This window comes from Acinonyx jubatus, chromosome D4 (assembly GCF_027475565.1).
Source record: "Acinonyx jubatus isolate Ajub_Pintada_27869175 chromosome D4, VMU_Ajub_asm_v1.0, whole genome shotgun sequence".
NCBI classification, from domain to species: domain Eukaryota; kingdom Metazoa; phylum Chordata; class Mammalia; order Carnivora; family Felidae; genus Acinonyx; species Acinonyx jubatus.
The window spans coordinates 81,270,896-81,289,885 of record NC_069391.1 but is presented as its reverse complement, the minus strand read 5'-3'; the positions used below and the strand labels follow the sequence as shown (position 1 = coordinate 81,289,885).

Below are 18,990 nucleotides of genomic sequence, written 5' to 3'. Positions count from 1 at the left end.
CTAGAATACAATAGACTTCCAGCTCCGGGAGAGTGGAAGAATGGGGGTGGAAGATAGGAAAGTAGGAGAAAATGATTCAACTTTGGGCCATTGAGTATTTACTTCACTGACCGTGTCTGCGCAGGGAGGCCGGGCATTTGATCTCTTTTCTCCATTGAGGCATCAACAGTGCCTGGCACATAGTAGGTGTACTTGTGGGGTGATTGAAGTGACAGCTTGACTTGGGGCACGTCATTTATTTTATTCCACTTTAAGACACATGTAAATGTGAAATGTATCTTGTGTAGTATGGCTCCACTCTATTTGGGGACAAGCTCAGGAGGTAATGACAGGGTGTGTGCAAACATACTTGTACCTGGTCATTAAAGGAGGCCGCTACTTGATTTTTGGAGCCAGGCAGGCTGCTGCACAGAATTTAGTTCTCAAGAACCCAAATGGTCATTATGCATGAGCTCCCCAAAGCCCCAGGAGCAGGGGGCAGCTCACTGGAGATACCCGACCCCCTTCAGTGACCTGGCCCTATTTCCTCCAATGGGGAAGGCTGATGTGGAGAAAAAGGTGCCCATCCCCTGGAGAAGGTGCTGCCTCCACTGTGTTTGGACTCCAGGAGGCCCCTCACCCCTGCCTCCTAAAATGTCACAGCTTCTAAGGCGTACGTCCTCCTGAGGCTTGCTGGGGGTTGAGAGACTTGGAAATAGGTCTTTGTGGAATGATTGTAGAAGATGGGTACTTGAAAGTAAACGACCTTTTTTATGGAGGAAGTCAGTCTAAGTCTGGGAGTGCCAATAGTTTGATTAAGATCTGCAAGGAATGTATGTGCTGATAAAATCGTCCTTCTGCAGTCCCCACACACCCAGATTCAAGGCCAAATTTTAAGACTATAGGGAGAACTAATTGAACCCAAAGTAATTGTTTGAATGAGAACATTAAGAATATTAAGTACCCTGAGCCCTGCCTGACATTTTATACTTAAGCCGATGCCAATTTGCTCTCCTTTGGAAATACTTTGACGCTGGATGGTCTTACGTTGGATCAGCCCATGCTGTGGTAGCCAGAGTTCATGCTCTGTGCCTCATGTGAGAGGAATCCCACCCTCCTGGACCTGCTATTGGGCTCTCCCTGTGGCCTTCCTGAGTCTTTTTTAAAACAACAGGGTAGGGATTAGATTCATTATGCTCCCTAGTCCATTCACCAGACTAAAGTCAGCCAAATGGTGGATGCATTTCATTTCTCTAAATACCATGGGCCAGAAGTGAATGTTGCATATATTTTTAGGGATTTCGTCTTAATAAAATCATAATCTCTTGTCCTCTCAAAGATAGCTAGTTTGTGCTTAAAAATTTTTTTTTAATGTTTATTTTTGTTTTTTGAGAGAGAGAGAGAGACAGAGCACAAGCAGGACAGGGGCAAAGAGAGAGAGAGGGAGACACAGTATCCGAAGCAGGCTCCAGGCTCCCAGCTGTCCACACAGAGCCCGATGCAGAGCTCGAACTCACAAACTGCAAGATCATGACCTGGGCTGAAGTCAGATGCTTAACTGACTGAGCCACCCAGGCAGCCCCAGTTTAGGATTATTTAAAGCTGTTTTTTCCCTTTGGAAATCAAAACCTCAAATCAGTGTACTATTGTGAATTATTTCAGAGGTGAATGCCCTTAGATGTCAGTCAAGCCACAGTTGGGTTTGATGAAGTATTAAAAAAAAAAAAAAAAAAAAAAAAAGGCCTTTAGCCAGAAAATGAAAGTCGTTAACCAGGACCTGCTGACTTGCTGACTGGGAGCATAGTAGGTATACTTGAACCTGGCAAAACAGAGCAGGGAAAGAATTACTAACTTGGAACTAAATTCTCTTCTATAGGGTTGTTTTCCACACCCCACCCCACCCCAGCTCTATATGCAAACCTGCAGTTGTTCATTATTCTTTTTTTGTGTGTGTGGCCTATTTCTGAGGTTGACCACAGAATTTACAAAGTAACAACAGAACCAACAAAAACTGTATGTTCAGAATGACTGGATGGGATTGGAGGATGACATTAGATACCATGACCATGGTATTATAGGAAGAAGTTTTACCAGTAGCACGTACCTTCTGAATTTATGTACATGAGAGAGGCTTTGTTCTTGTTTTTTAATTCTGCATTATGGGAAATTTTAAATTTATTCAAACACTGCCCAGCAAACCCTCCTATCCCTCTTACCCAGCGCCAATAATTGTTTTGTCTCTGCCTCCTCCTGGCTTTGCGGCTGGCTCTGTGTGTTCTGATAATATCAGAAGGATGAGTGTTTGAGGCAGGGTAGGAACGAGCTCCATCATGCTCCCTAGGCTCTTTGTCAGATTAACTTCCCACATTATTTTGAAGCAAATCTCAGCCATCACATCATTTCATCTGTAAATGGTTCCATGTGTGTATTGTTTTTGAAAGAAAATCTAAACAGAAAGAAAATATAAACAGAATAGAGAGACAGCATAGAAGTGACCGGGCAGTCTTAAGACCCCCCTTCCATTTTTAACATTTTACTAGGAAAATTTTAAATCTCTGCAAAAAATGTGCAAAGAATACTATAATGAACCCCTATTTATTTATCATCAAGCCTCAGTAGTGATCAACATATGGCCGTTTTCCGCCCACACCCACTTTCCCTATTGGATTATTTTAAGGCAACTCTCTGGTATCGTAATTTTAGCCATTCAATATTTCAGTATGGATTTCTTAAAAAAGGGGGGTTACTAGATAAAGAGAGGGACTTAATAGCATATAGTAATGTACTGATTATAAAGATAGCTAAACTAAGATTTTTATGAAAAAAGCTTAAAAATTATGACTCGAGGGCTGCAGGGTTTTTTTTTTTTTTTAAGTAACAGCTTTATTGAGATCTGATTCACACTCCATACATGTTATCTATTTAAGGTGTGCAATTCAGTGGTTTTTAGTGAATTCATGGAGGTACACAACCATCACCACAATCAATCTCGGAAAATTTTCATCATCCCGTAAAGAAACTCTGTTCCCATTAGCAGTCACTCCCCATTTCCCCCGACCCCTTTATCCCTAGGCAACCACTGATTAACTGCCTTTCAGTGTCTGTGGATTATTCTGGACATTTCGTATAGATGGAATCATACAACATGTGGTCCTTTGCAGCTGGCTCCTTTCACTTAGCACAGTGTCCACAAAGTTCATTCATAATTACGGCATGTCACTACTTCCTTCCTGTTCGTTGCCGAATGAGATTCCACTGTATGGATATGCCACGTTTTATTTTTCACTAGGAAGTTTTGTTGGCATATGGAACTAGGTAGTTGAGAGGCAGTGCCAGTCTGTCGCAGGTTGCTTTGGACCCCCATAGGAACACAGAAGATAGAAGGAGATCCTCATATTCCAAGCTTTGAATGACCATTATGTGCCTTAGTCTGCTCTAGCCATTAAATTGGCAGGTCTTTCTTCAGCTTCAGTAAAAATTCTGCTTCTATATTTGATACAAAATTAAATTCAAGGTACAGATATATTCATTGGAAGGACTATTAACAGTATAAATCAAGAATATTTTTCCATATGTACTTCCGTAAGTGCTCTCACCTTGAGCTTGAGTTTTGGAAGCTTCCTTCGTTTGTCTGGACCTTGAAGGTATTTTATCTATTTTAATATATGTTTAAGAATTAACAAGTTCTATAAAGGGTCTTTTCCCATGCTTTACATGTTTTTAACATATTCATTGTTTTTGAGCATTCTCTGATCATTTTTCTTCCTGGTCTCTTCGGTTAATGACTCAATCTGTTATTATTCCTGAAGGGCATGAAGCTAAGAGATTAGCCACTTTTAAAAGCATCCTCAAGTTTGACTCCAGGTAGGTGACAGATGGAGGGTCTCCCAGACCGTGTTCAAGACATGCTGTCCTGGCTCTTGATTTGGGGGCATATTTAGTTACTACCATACTACACTGGATTAATGACAGAGAGGATTGCATTGGTTTGCATCTCCTCCTTCAGAAAACAAAATATCTGGGGCGCCTGGGTGGCCCAGTAGGTTAAGCGTCTGACTTTGACTCAGGTCATGATTTCGCTGTTTGTGGGTTCAAGCCCCATGTCGGGCTCTGCGCTGACAGCTCAGAGCCTGTAACCTGCTTCGGATTCTGTGTTTCCCTCTCTTTTTGACCTTCTCCCTGCTCACACTCTGTCTCTGTCTCAAAAAATAAATAAACATTAAAAAAAATAAAAAAGAAAACAAAATACCTTACTCTGATGACATATACGATCCTTGGAAGATATCTGAGGCAAATGGTAGAGAATTGGCTATTATTATTTTTTTTGCTCTTCTCTGGGAGCCCTAATACCCTTAATGTTCTGCTTTGAGTCACTGACCTAAACTCATGGTTACCCCTCCCTTGAGTCTGTAATTCTTGGACAAGATTCCAGTTCCTTATAAAGAGACAGACAAGAGTGAACGTTAAGGTAAACCATTTTTTAAAAATTGCAGTGATGAAACAAACTTAAAAAAGAATGAATGGTTCAAAGGAGAAACTAGCTCAAAAATTCTGAAGTCTCTACTAGTTAAACAAACAATAAATACTTTTTTTTCTACCGTATCATCAAATACTTAATATTAATGGGCCATTTAAAATATAATTTTTTGTGATGAATTTTATTGATTTTCTTTGGTCATTTATTTTCCACAGCAGCAGAATGACATTGATAAATTCTTGAATGAGTCATTGAGCCTCCCAACCTCAGTTACTAATCTGTAAAATGGGTGCAATGATTCTTGCCTCAGAACTGATTTTGTGAGGGTGTAGTTAGAGAACAAACTCTATCAGTGTTTTTTAAACATCAAGGTCATATTTAATCCAAATAAGGTAAAAAGGCCAGTTTTCTGTGGGACATTCTAGTAACCACCATGTATACATTAGAAATATTCAGTTGCCTACTTCCTCAGTTTTTTAATGAATCATGCTGGACATATTAAGGAAGAATAATATACATGAACACCTACACACATGCACACACACACATTTTTTTCAAGTTTCCAGTATAAATGCTATAGGGCAAAGTAAACTTTTGAGAGCTTTGATTATTGTGTGTTTAATTTATAAGGCAAACATGGGACATTTAGAGCTTGGCTCTTTTTATCTCTGTGTTTAGATATAGCAACTTTTGGCAAACAATCCAGAACATTTCTGCCCTGAGGCATGTTAATGGATAGCAAAGAAAAATAATAAGGGCAGTAAAATAATAAGCTTTTGATCTTAATGATTTGATTTTCAAGTTGGGAAATTAAGGCACATTAACCATATGTGGTGAGTAACAATGATTCTTGCATGGAGTATCTCAGAATCCTTCTTTGCAATATCAGAAAAAAGAAAGGCCTCTGCTTTTTCCTAAAAGCTACAAGGAATGGGTTACAAGTAAGTGAAACCAAAATTATAATAAACCTCATTATAATAATATAGAGATAATTTAATGTTAGAAAATAGGTTTTTGCTTGTTCATTCAGGGCAAGCTATATCTTGCACTTGGTGGAAAGAATGCTATGAAGTTGCTTTTTAGTGTTGAGTTTAATTGAGCTTGAAGAATGGGAGAAATTGAGTAGAAGTAGGTATATGCTTTTGTTGCTGCGTTCAGGACTGGATGTAACCACAATTCTCACCTGCCATTGGAGTGTAATTTCTTAAAACATCCCTGTAAAGAAGGGTGGTTTACAAAAATCCTGTTGTGATTTAGTGTGAGTGTGTGTTGAGTCTATAAATAATTCAAATGGAAATTTATTACCTTTAAATATTTTGCCTTACAATCCATGAACATAGTATGTGTCTTCATTTATTTGGGTCTTCATTTAATATTGCTTACTAAGGTTTATATTTCTTCCTACTAGGTCTTAAGTATCTTTGAAGTTATATGTATTTTGAGATTTCTGATATTTATTATTTGTCAAATGCATTTTTAAAAAAGTTTTATTTATTAATTTTTGAGAGAGAGAGAGCGAGAGCATGAAAATCCTGAGCAGGCTCTGCTGACAACATGGAGCCTGATACAAGGCTCGAACCCATGCACTGTGAGATCATGACCTGAGCCAAACCAAGAGTCAGATGCTCAGTGATTGAGCCACCCAAGCATCCCTGTACATATTTTTAAAATTATGTTTGGAGTTTAGTTTGTTGCTTGTATATGTAAAATACCCCTCAAAAAATAATAAAGATAGCTTAGTTCCTTAATTCCAGAGACCTTTGATTTTAAATGACAATTGTATCTGCCATGATCTACTGAATACATCTATATTCACCTTGGCAGCACTATTCCTGGGACTTTATCCAACAGAAATAAAAAGCAATTGTTTTTAAGCATTATATGGCCATGGATGTTTACCATAGCATTGATTGTGAGGGCAAAAAGCTGCAAATAGAGTGAATACTAATGAATATGGAAATAATCGAATACAGGAGGTAAGCCATACAAAGAAATATTATGTAGCCATTAAACAGAAATGAATGAGAGCTATTCCAGTGGACATGAAGAGATTTCCTGGAAGTATTTACTGAGAAAGAAAAAGGAGGAAAAGTATCTTTTATGACCCATTTTTTATAAAATACATATGCACATATACATGTTTGTCTAGTAATAAGAACTTAAAGAAAAATATGTCCATGTGTAATATATGTAAACGTACCAAATTGTTAATGTGGGGAGGGTTGGGTGATGTGGCTGGTGGGGGAGGTGGAAAGCATAGCTGAGGTCTCTTGCTACTTTTATGGGTGTTTATGGTCTGGGCTGGACATCTCATTTTAATGATAATGTTGTTTTAATGAAAAAAATGTGTCCAAAAAGCTGAATCACAGAGTTCTCTATTAATGGAGACGGTCTAAATGTCAAACACTAACTGATAATTTGCATTATACTTAGATTTTAGTGAAGTGGGCAGGTTGTGTTTCCCTCAAGGGCAGTCAAAATTTTCAGTTTTGTTTTTACAAAAATAGTTGCAATTCTGGGGCGCCTGGGTGGCTCAGTCGGTTAAGTGTCTGCCTTCGGCTCAGGTCATAATCTCACAGTTCACGGGTTTGAGCCCCGTGTCTGGCTCTCTGTTGTCCACACAGAGCCTGCTACGGATCCTCTGTCCCCCTTTCTCTCTGCCCCTCCCTGACTCATGCTCTCTCTCTCTCATAAATAAATAAATAAATAAAACCTTAAAAAAAATCGTTGTATTACCTCAGCTAAGTCCAGTAAGCCGCTGGTCGGGCAGGCAGGGAACACATGCCCATGTGGGCGCATGCACACGCACACACATATACACACACACACACACACACACAGACATAACGTTCGCATGTCCACACACAGCCTGCAGGTGGAGCCAGCACTGGATTGCAGGGGATCCTGAGGACTTTCTATCATCACAGCAGGGCAAATTTTTGAGGTAGAAGAGACCCGCAGATGGTTTCCTTCACTTAAACCACACTTCTAAGGAAATAAGAGTGAGGACCAGAAAAGTGATAAGACTTGGCCAAGTTTGTATAGTTATTTAAAAGCCAGGTGGGGAACCCACACCCCGAGGTCTCCTGGATTTCAAGTCACAATGTGTAAAGTAGATGCAACCGCATGTAGACACACGCCCTGTGTGTCTCCAGGCAGAAATCATTCAGAACAAAGAAATAGCCTATTGACTTTAAGATGATTGCAAGAATACAGTGCCTGGTGGGCAGGCAGCTGACAGTATGTTTCAACATAAATGGGATATAAGGATCTGTTGCCTGTCAGCCCATACATGGTCTTTAAGTCCTTGATATAAGTGGGTAGACTTGTCCTCTGCTCATTTGACAATGATTTACTCTCAGCCAGTAAATGGAGAATGGAGAGTCTTTAGAAGCAACACTGTAAAATCCCTTCAGACTTGTCGTTGCGAAACCATCATTGTGAACTGGTACATTGGAGGGATTTTGGTAAAAAGCGCACATAAAGGAAAACCCTCATAACCGCATTCTGCAGATGCGTGCACCCTGTTATACAAAGGTAAATGTGCCCCAGTGACATCGTAATGTCCCCTGAGCTGAATAATTACTTTGATTGTTCTTTCCCAACTGTTTAGTGAACCGTGTTATCCAAAGGGCTGACATTGATTTCCAGTTTTCATTTTGGCAAAATGCTGATTCTTCTTTACCAAGGGGTTTAATTAGTTGTTTATTGAAGTGTCATTTTACAATATGAGACTTCTCTCACTGTAGTCCCCTGTCCCTTTTGTGGAATAAATGCTCAGGAACAGTTATCAGTTGCCCGTCACGTGACAGGTGCCAGGCTGGGAGCTGAGGATTTGGGAGACAAGAGTTCATGGTCAGTGGGCAAGGCAGAGATGCCCCTCTCAAGTTATAATGACAGAGAGCGTTTGGGGGGAAAATTGTGTAGAGGGCTTCCAGGAGTGTGGGGTGGTGGGATCAGCGAAGGCTTCTTGGAGGAGGTGAGTGTTAGCCAGGATCTTGCAGGATGTGTAGGAGTTCTCAGATAGCTATGAGGGGAGCTGAGAGGAGAAGATGCTGGAACCAAGAGAAGTGCAGAGCCCCTCAGTGTTAAAGCCTGGCCAGTCTGAGGTGCCTGGGTAGCTCATTCGGTTAAGCGTCTTGACTCTTGGGTTTCAGCTCAGGTCATAATCTCATGGTTTCGTGAATTCGAGCCCCAAATTGGGCTCCATGCTGACAGTGTGGAGCCTACTTGGATTCTCTCTCTCTCTCTCTCTGCCCCTCCCCAACTCATGCTGTCTCTGTCTCTCTCGAAATAAATAAGTAAACTTAAAAAAAAAAAGAGCCTGGCCAATCTGATGGGGGACAGGTGTGCCTGGGTGGAAGATGGGCAGGGGGCAGTGGTGCATAGAAACCAGGCTTGAGAAGTGGGCAGAGGAAGATCCTGAGAGACCTTGTGTACCATTTCAGAGCATTTACTTGGCCCATAAAGGGTGGGTACCCACCTAACGAATGGAGGGTTGTAGCCACACACATGTCTTACGAGGCTGACAATGGTAACAGGTTGGGTGCTCTGGGGCAGGGAGCTTGGGTCAGCAATACTGACTCCTTCACTAACTGGAAGGATAGCCTACTCTCTCTATGTTCATAATTGACCTTAAGAAAAAACATACACAGTCAATAAAAAAGCTTTGGGGGCTTTGTAGGAAGGAGAGTCCAAAGTGGTCTACCAGGGCTCAGATAATCAGCAGGAATACCAAATGTTTGAGTTAGGAGACTTTGAAATTTCAGGGTTTTTTTTTTTTTTTTTGAAAAAAGTATACTTTAGAGACTAGGATTAGTTTGTTGGAATTGGTCCCTTTTCTAGATTTATGATACTGTTTATCCTTGTAGGTGATCCTCTCTGGAATCATAGGATTAACAACTTGGAAACGGCCTATGATACTGCTGGTATGTACTGATCTCATAAATTGTTACCGTTTGTAAAATGTGCTGTGTATGAAGGCTGTGAAATCAGTCACTGAAGAAAAATGCCCAAGCTTTCTTGTTCATGAAAAAAAAGAAGCTAACAACGGACAATGTTAGAAGTCAGATGTTCTCCTAATGATAAAGTGAGATGATAATTTTGCCAGTTTTCCTTTTTTTGGAGGTTACCTTTTTGTTGTTCTTATTATGTACCACATTGACACAATGCATAACCTTCTAGAAGGGGTGGATGAGCACAACCAAGTTATTTTTCATCAATCAGGAAAAGGCTTCCTTAATTGATATTATCCAAACCCTTTGACACATAGTAACGATTAACTCCAGAGACAAGCCTATCTCTTTGCATCAAACTCCACTGAAAAGGTTAACAGGCAGCCCTTTTTCCCTCGCCCCCCGTTACTGCACCTGTGGATGTATGCAGTGGCTATGCTAGGGATGATCAAGCACATGACCATGATGCCGATCCCGGGCAGAATCTCGAACCACATTGCACCGAGGTTGCCAGGACTGAACCCTTCCTTCCTGTCCTCCTAGAGGAAACCTGGCCTCAGTTTTGTCAATTTTCTGATTTATTTTAAGCTTCCTAATGTACCCAGTGCTGTCTATGTGTTTTTAGTTCCAGAATTAGATCTGTTGTAAAGATATAATTTAAAAATGGTTTACTATGGACATTTTTAAACATATACTAAAGCGAAGGGAATTATATAATGAACTCCCCGTACCAATCACCCAGCTTCAACAACTACCAACTCAGCCAATCTTGTTCAGCTAGACCCTTACCCATTCCTCGGCTCCCCATATTTTCCCCTGCATGTTCTTTTGAAGTAAATTTCAGACATGAAATCATGATACATAATTTTTTATTGTTATAATGCTTTGGTTGGACAACCTTACAGTTTCATTGCTTAGACTTTCTATATTCTCTATCACATATATATTTTCATGGTACTATAGGCATATATTGGTAACTTTATCCTTTTTTTTAGTTAAGGTAAAATTCACATAATACAAAGTTAACCGTTTCAAAGTTTTCAATTCAGTGGCATTTAGTACATTCCCAATGTTCATTTTTTTGTTTGTTTGTTTTTATTTGCTATGTCCTTTGGACTCAGGGAATACTATATAAAACCGATGATTGCGAATGGAGTTACCAACTTGCAAGATGAAGTAGAGGATCTAAGAAATTTGATTTGAAGTATATATAATGAAAACAAATTTTTTTTCTATAGAGCATTTCTTTTGACTTTTCTCCCATTCATTTTCATGTAGGGTTAAATAGTTTTCGAAATTCATTTTGTATATACACTTAACAGTTCATCTTAAGCAGGCCACTGTTTGCTGGGCAGCGGGTGATAAATACAAAAGTAGCTAAATTCGTACACGGGATAAATACAAAAGTAGCTAAATTCGTACACGCAAGGAGAAGAAACACGCTGACGGGTCCCAGAACTGTGTTGATGGTTTTGAACAACTTAAAAGTTTTCAGGCCCACTAGACAATTTAGGCAGCATTTTGGAAGCCCATCAATTATTACATTTCGTGAAACTCTGTAAATATTTCTGGAAGGAGTAAATTATTGGTGCAGCATTTTAATCTCTGAGATAGCAGGGTAGGAGAAAAATGAGGCTTCAGATGAGTTTTATGGCATGTGTTATGAGTGGGTGATGTTTATTTCGCAACAATTCTCTAGAAAAATGTTGGATGGTGTTCAATGTTTATACTAGTATTTGGCTTTAAGAGTCATTTTTTGCCCTGATTTTTCCATTGGGTCACTATTGAAATGTCGAGTAATACATCCCTCAGGTATTTAAATTAAAATCAGAAAATCTCTAATGCTATTTGTATTTTTAAGATTCTAAGTGGGGAGGAGAATATGAGCCTGTGTTCTGGGTAGATATTAAGAAAGTTGACCTTTTAAGACATTTATTTCTCTAACATTGTTTTCTTTTAGAAAGGTGCCTCATAGATTTATTTAGTGAGCTCAAGGTACTGGAAAAGAAACTGACCTTCATAGAAATGTATCTTTATTTTATGCCTTTAAATTTATTTCTCATCGTTGTTGATAAGTATATGTACAACTTTGTCAAAGTTATAACCAATTTGGACATTCCATGTTGTGCTCTGCTTTTTCTGTTTAATATTGCGTTAATTAAGTTCATATCAGTAAATATGATGTTTCCATGTACAAGGGGTCCAAACCTGCCTGAATGGCCTGCTGTCATATTTCTGTATTACCATCAGTTGTAAGCCTGTTGGACCCATAGGCTTCTATATTTCAATTTGTATGAATTATGTATTTAGAAGATCATGTAGAGATTGTTTCCAAGTGTTAATTAACATCAATTTATAAAGAAGATAGATTAATTGATAGGAATTGTATAAGGACAAACTTTCTGGGTACATCAAGGGATCATTTGAGCCTTGGTCAATATCATAAGTGAAAAATCCTCAGTTCACATGAATCTTAATATTCTATTATAACTTCTGCCAGATGCTTTTGTTATGTTAAAAAATGGAAATAATCAGGGGATGTAATGAAAGGAATTGGATATACCAGTCAGACACTCCTAGTCTGTGTCCTAGCTCATCCCCTGGAGAGTTGTGTAATGTACAAGCCACTTAACTTTTCTGAGTCTAGTTTCTTTTTTGCATGCAGGGGATAATCTAGTGACACCAAGGGGTACCTCTGCCCACCCTCCCCCCACCCCACTTAGTGGATGCTTCAGCTTTTCTTTGGCTTCTTGAATTTAAGGACTGTGCCCCTGGATGATTTTGGGCAGGAGGTCACGTTCCATCAGAGAGCTGGTAGGGCCCTGTAGGTCTCTGTTCCCACAGAGCAGAGTGGACTTCGCTGGTCAGTTCTAGCCCTTCTCCCCTTCACGTCTTATACTCTACCCACAGCTTGTACCTTCTGATTCCGACACAGCCAGACTGTCTTATTCCAACTTGGGACCTTCTTCCCTAACTGTTTGCTGGGCTGGCTCCTTTTCTTCTGGGTCTCAGCTCAGCAGTCCCTTCCTGAGACAGACCTTCCCTGACCACCCTGCTAACAGTGGCCCTGTGTCCCTGCCTCTCATCATGTCCCAGCACTGACTTTGGGCTTCACGGTCCATAATTCACCTTGCGCTGTTGGCGTACCACTTGCTGTCTGTCTCCCCACCATAGATGGTTGTATGAAGACAGGGGTCCTGTCTGTCCTCTTCACCCTGTTTCCCCAGGGCCAGTGTGCTCCCTACACCTCTGTTGTTGACCGTGAAGTTAATTTGGCAGCCAAAAGGAAATTTAGGTCCCAGGTTCTCGACATTTCTTTTTTACTTTTGTCTTAAATTTCTCGCACTTGTTTTTGTTCTGTAGAATGTTGTATTCTTCCCCTTTTTACTTCAGGGTGGTTAGTATGATGGTGGTGGAGGCTGGGAGGGGGCAGGTTGGTCTTTCCAGGGCCCTTTGAGAGGCCAGCTGGCCTCATTTTGAGTTGTTGGGCACACACTAACCTAGAACACTTGGATATTTCCTTTTGAAAACCATTTCTATTTGTGCTCCTTCTTTTGTGATTGTCTCAGCCATTACATTAGGTTTTATACTGGTGTGAACAAAGAAGGCTCAGTCTAACCCAATTCTTTCACACTCAAGTTTTCATGGAAACTCAGAGTTGGAAGCTTTCATTTACTGGATCTTCTTCCTTATGCTGAGAAAATACTCATGTGTCCAGAACAAAAATAATAATGTTGGAACATAGTTTGTAAATACTTATAGTTATTTTTTTTAAAGAAATCTTTCCTATGTAAAAAAAAGTTTAGAGTAAGAGAGAACAGGGGAGATGGGCAGAGGGGGAGAGAGAGAGAGAGAGAGTGAGAGAGAGAGAGACAGAGAGAGAGAGAGAGAGAGAGAGAGAGAGAGAGAATCCCTTGGGACTCAATCCCATGACCTGGGATCACAATCTGAACCAAAATCAAGTCAGGCACTCGACCACTGAGCCACCCAGGCGCCCCATTTTATAGCTGTTTTTGACTATGAATAGAATGAAGCCAGGGTGTGTGTGCATGTGCATGCATTTGTATGTGCACATCATTCCAGGTTGTATATTTTCTATCAAGAAGAAACATTTCCTTTATGTATGTATGTATGTATGGATGGATGGATGGATGTGTGTATTTATGTTTATTTATTTTTGAGAAAGAGAGAGAGACAGAGACAGAGTGTGAGTGGGGAGGGGCAGGGAGAAAGGGAGACACAGAATCCCAAGCAGGCTCCAGCTTCTGAGCTGTCAGCACAGAACCCAATGGGGGGCTCAAACTTACGAACTCTGAGATCATTATCTGAGCCGAAGTCAGATGTTTAACCCCAGGCACCCCCAAACATTTCCATTTAAAAAAATTTTTTTAATGTTTATTTATTTTTTGAGAGAGAGAGAGACAGAGTGCAAGCAGAGGAAGGGCAGATAGAGAGGGAGACACAGAATCCGAAATAGGCTCCAGGCTCTGAGCTGTCAGCACAGAGCCGATGTGGGGCTCAAACTCACGAACTGTGAGATCATGACCTGAGCTGAAGTCAGATGCTTAACCGACTGAGCCACCCAGGCACCCCAAACATTTCCATTTTTAAAGAATGTTCTTATTTCTTCTAGGTATCCCCTTTTTCATTCAAATAAAATGTTTTATAAATTTTTAGAAATTATAAACTCACAACTGGAAATGACCTAAAAGTCTTGTCTCGGCACCTCAGTTAAAAAATGGAATTGCCCTACTAAGATGTTTTTCTTTGGTGGTGCATTTGGTAAGAATTGCTACCGTGAAAGTCCAGCCAGAGTTTTGGCCTGTAATTTTGGTTGCTTATGAATTTTGATTTGAACTATTGTTATTTATTTATTTTTTTAATTAAAAAAATTTTTTATGTTTATTTTTGAGAGAGAGAGAGAGACAGAGAGTAAGTGGGATAGGGGCAGAGAGGCAGGGAGACATAGAATCTGAAGCAAGCTCCAGGCTCTGAGCTGTCAGCACAGAGCTCGATGTGGGCCTCGAACCCACAAGACCGCAAGATCATGATTCGACCTGAAGTCGGATGCTTAACCGAATCAGCCATCCAGGCGCTCCATATTGTTTTTTTTTTCCCCAGGCAGTTTGGAAGAGATGGGATGAATATGACCTTAAAGCTGATAAAAAGACAGCTTTATTCTTTAGCATCAAGAATGAAAGTACTTCCCTGGTAATGTTCTTCGGTCACATATGTGGTTTATTCCCAGCTATGAGCCATGTGGATTTGCACCCTAGATGGACAATGGAAGAGGTTAATGAACTGGCTATTTTAAAAAATGATCCGTCAGTTTCCCTTCTAACTTCAATATTATGGAATTTAGGGTAAAACTTCATTACCCAAAAAGAGACTCAAAACTGGTTTCAGTAAGATATATAGACATTCTGCCCCTCTCATCTAGTGGTCCAAATAGGCTAGGCTGGCAAGGTGGTTCTGTTCCACAAAGCCATTTGGGGATCCAGGTTCTTTCCATTTTATTGTGCCTTGAAGGGAGAGTCATGGATCACACAGATCCTTGGTCAAGAGATTGAGAAATTAGCCCACCAGATAGTTAGAAATGCTTGTAGGTAGGGGTGCCTGGGTGACTCCATCGGTTAAGCATTTGACTCTTGATCTCAGCTCATCTTGATCTCAGGGTCATGAGTTTAAGCCCCGTGTAGGGCTCTGCACTGGATGTGGGGCCTACATAAAAAAAAAAGAAAAGAAAAGAAAAGAAATACTTGTAGGTACGTTAGCTGCAAGATGGACGGTGGTCCTTTCATTCTGATGACATAGAGACCAGGAGGGGTCAGAATACCTGTGGACACTTTAGGAATCTGTACATTTATAAAATGAGCTCTGAATTTGTACATTCTGGTTCTTTCACATATATTTCCTAGCGGTCAAAAATTTGGAATAAGCCTTGGTTTGAGAGTTCAAGAAACCTGCATTTTAATGCTGACATGTTACCACTAATTATCTGTGACCTTGGGGAAATCTCATGGTTTCTGTGACTGAAAAATGAGGCACTTACATCAGAACGTTCTTTTTAAGAGTCTTTTAACTCTCATTTTGTAGATTTCCAGAATCCTCTTTAGTTACCCGGAGGGCGTTTTAACTTTAGATGGACATTTTCAGCAGGCCATTAGAAGCTCCCTGTGGATAAATGCTATGATTATTTCCCTCTTGTTTTTTTTTCTAAGGTATAAAATGGATGGCTGTTCTCCCTCTTCGGAATACTTAATAATAATCTGCTGCACATACATAATGCTTAAGAGTTTATATCTTTAGTCATGTGATTTGCATGGCAGGTAGTTTTCCTATTTGACAGATAAGGGACCCGTGGCTCAGGAGTTAACGGGCTTGTCCAGTTCACAAACACAGGAACTATTTTTAGAAAGAACCAGGGACGGTGACTCCTAGTCTAGTGCTCCTCTCATTATACCATTCCATCACCTCCTCCATTAGCACATTCCTGGGTACTTCTCTCTGGCAGAAGTGTGTGTGTGTGTGTGTGTGTGTGTGTGTGTGTGTGTGTAATTCAAATTAATTATTTTCTTATTTGTGACTGCCCAGTTCTTCTTTAAGTTCCACAGTGGCAGGAGGTTCAGCAAGTTTATCCTTGATTGAAAAGAGCCAGAGGCAGAACTGAACAAGGTAACAGGAGGTCGGCTTGGAGTCTTAGTCCTGCTACAGCCAACCAGTGAGCGGCCAAGGAAATGATCTGATCCATTTTCTCACATGTACAATGGGGATGCACCCACCTCTCAGGCTTGTAGACGGGGATGCATGTTGAATCTGTAACATGTAAAACAAGATCTAAGGCTAAGCAACCACCTTATAAATCATTTTCAGCAGCCACTGAGAAAATCTTTAAGAGGAGATTTGGTCTGTTGGTTGGCTGTGTCGTTAGGGAACCTATGGCAGCAAGGTATGGACTTAGGCATCATGAAAGCCCCCCGGGGCTGGCTTTGGGCTTCTCTGCGACCACAGTGGGTTTAGTCTGCTGGCAACCGAGCTCTCATTTTTCTGCTCTGATTGGCTGCTCCCCCAAACTGTGAGTTGGGTGAGAACCTGGCATCCTCAAAAACTGGAAGCACTTTGGGTGGCCTGTCTCTGGGCAGAATCAAGGCCCGGGCGACTCCTTGCTTTGCAGAGTGGCCTCAGCCATATGGGTGTGCTCTCATTAGCAGGTTTGGTTTGGCGGAGACAGGTAATCACCAAAGCTTTGGGGGACCTTCCTGCCAAGTCAATTATTACAATGAAAGTGAGCCTCAGGCCAAATTCTGCTGTACATGCAAACACGTATTAGCCAACAGACAAAACAAGTGTTCATGCACTCTGTTCTGTGAGTGTAAAGGGTAGAGGGCTAAGATTTTTATTGAGCTTACAGAGCAGTGTGAACAATTTTTTACCTCTAATTTTAGTTGCACCCATTCGTCTTGAAAACCATTGCTGATTCCCTGAAATCCTGTGGCGCAAGATTCCCTGAAATCCTGTGGCGCAAGCAGAGCTCAGTTGATTGGATCTGCTGCAGTAAGGGAGGTGTTCTCAGAAGGGGTGAACAAGACAGCATGTTTGTAGGGTTGAGGACCCCTGCTGGGGGATTGTAAGGTGAGCTTTTTGAGATAGGGAATTGATAGGGTTTGAGCAGAGCTTATCACATAATAGCTTTGGATTGGTGGGTGAATGGAGGGGAGGGCCTGGAAGCAAGATGTGATGAATAACCTGTTAGTTTTGCTCAACTCTTTTAGTTGGTTCCCAGTCTTACATTTGAGGAACAAGTATATCCTGGGGCAAGTAGCTAAGTTATCTTGCTTGTTTTCAGTGTTGTTTAATATAGAGTCAGAAAAGTATGGCCAATCCCAGAATTGATTAACGTTGGGACAGGAAATATGTTGGTTTTAGATCTCACCACGAATTTCATGGAGAACCCATTTTTATCATCCATTGTGCTAATTAAACAAGCCAACGGTTCCATCCACTGAACAAAACTCATTTCCACAATCACTCTGCTAATTTAACAAAGTCGCTCAGATGCTGTTGAGAGATGAAGGCAAAGGAAGCTTCTGGAGTGTGGCCTTTCTCATAAATGCTAGCTGACTGTCCTGGAATTTGAATTCCTGACTGCCCTTAGGGTGTCGCTTGTTTCAACCGATATGTACATAGTATCCCACTGTCTGTGCCGAAGTATTTCGAAGTGCTTCGCAGACACACTGTGGTGGTAGCTGAGTGTCTGGGTTACAGACTAACAGACTAGAGGATCTATTTCTGATATGACTACAAGAGAACTGCAGGAACAAAGAGTGATTTGGGGCAAGAGGGGAGACCATTTTGAGTTGGCGAGCATCTTAAAACAGATACATTGTCATGGGGAAAGTTATGATGTGTGGAGTGCCACTGTGTGTGTGTGTGTGTGTGTGTGTGTGTGTGTTTAAGCCTGGGGGATCTATACATATGTGTTTGTTGTCACTTGGGAAATTTTTGAAATGATATGCAAGAAAGCATTTACAGAAGGCACTTCTGTTGAGTGCAGTGGGAAGGGGAATGGGGGAGCCTGACTTTCCACTTTATATTTGGAGAGGACATGCATTATATTGTGCAACCAAGAGGCTGTTTTGGTTTCCTTGTTTTGTTTGGGTTTGGTGGCCAGTATCTCTGTATCAGAGCTCTCTTTTTGGGTTTTGTTTATTTGCCTTTGTATGAATCTCAGTGGGAGGCAGGGCCATGCTTCAAGCGATGGAAGCTTCCGAGGCCAGATGCTAACACTTCTGGACGCCGGCAGCCAGGATGTGAGCTCCTTGACCTCCACTCAGGAAGCTCCTGCCCAGGACTCTGAAGCTAGAGCTGTTGATGCGGAACAGCTCAGGCAGTGTCCAAGGCTGGCAACCGAGGCTCTGGTTTTCCTGGGGCACGACCTTGGTAGAGGTCCCAGTTCCCAGCTTCCCTTGGCTCCTTCCCAGGTTTCTGAGCCTGGTTCCTGGGGATTCTGTGAGCTACCTGATAGCCCTGCAAGAAATTCCTCTTCTGCTTAAACAGCCTGAGTTGGTTTCCATTATTCATAATATAATTAAGAAATCTGCTGTAGGACCATGATTTTTTTTCTTCTATGAATGTTACTTTCATAACAATTTAAAAAACTAATCCAAAAATAAATTAAAGGGATTCACTTTAAATGTTTGGCCATTTATGGTACTTCCACTGAAGAATAAGGAATGCAGTGAGTAATCAAATTAGATTCATTAATGGTGAGTGCTTGATGTTGGATGTCAGGGCTGGGGTGGTGGCACAACTGGGTCTTACTAAATGTAATTTCTTTTTTTTTTAAGATTATTTATTTATTTTGAGAGAGACAGAACACAAGTGGGGGAGGGGCAGAGAGAGAGGAGGGCAGAAGATCCAAAGCAGGTTCCGTGGTGACAGCACAGAGCCCGATGCGGGGCTCCAACTCACGAACCATGAGATCATGACCTGAGGCAAAGTCAGCTGCTTAACCTACTGAGCTGCCCAGGTGCCCCTCTAGCTCCAGTTTCTTATTGAAGATAGTAGAGGGTTGCCTTG

The 18,990-nt window shown here is 41.1% G+C and overlaps 2 protein-coding genes across 4 annotated transcripts in view; one reads left to right on the top strand and one right to left on the bottom strand.

The window, feature by feature from the left end:
• ENTREP1 (endosomal transmembrane epsin interactor 1) overlaps nt 1-18,990 on the top strand; it is a 116,299-nt gene that overhangs the window by 51,430 nt on the left and 45,879 nt on the right. For all 3 annotated transcript variants that reach the window (XM_053205293.1, XM_015083988.3, XM_053205292.1), the window contains exon 2: nt 9,328-9,384. In XM_053205293.1, the coding sequence (XP_053061268.1) occupies nt 9,328-9,384 (57 nt within the window). The remainder of the gene's footprint in view (nt 1-9,327; nt 9,385-18,990) is intronic.
• On the bottom strand, nt 9,695-10,570 carry LOC113594233 (NADH dehydrogenase [ubiquinone] 1 alpha subcomplex subunit 1-like). Its single transcript, XM_053205294.1, is given in 2 exon segments — nt 9,695-9,805; nt 9,807-10,570. Coding segments are annotated over 2 exon segments (213 nt in total). The 5' UTR covers nt 9,909-10,570.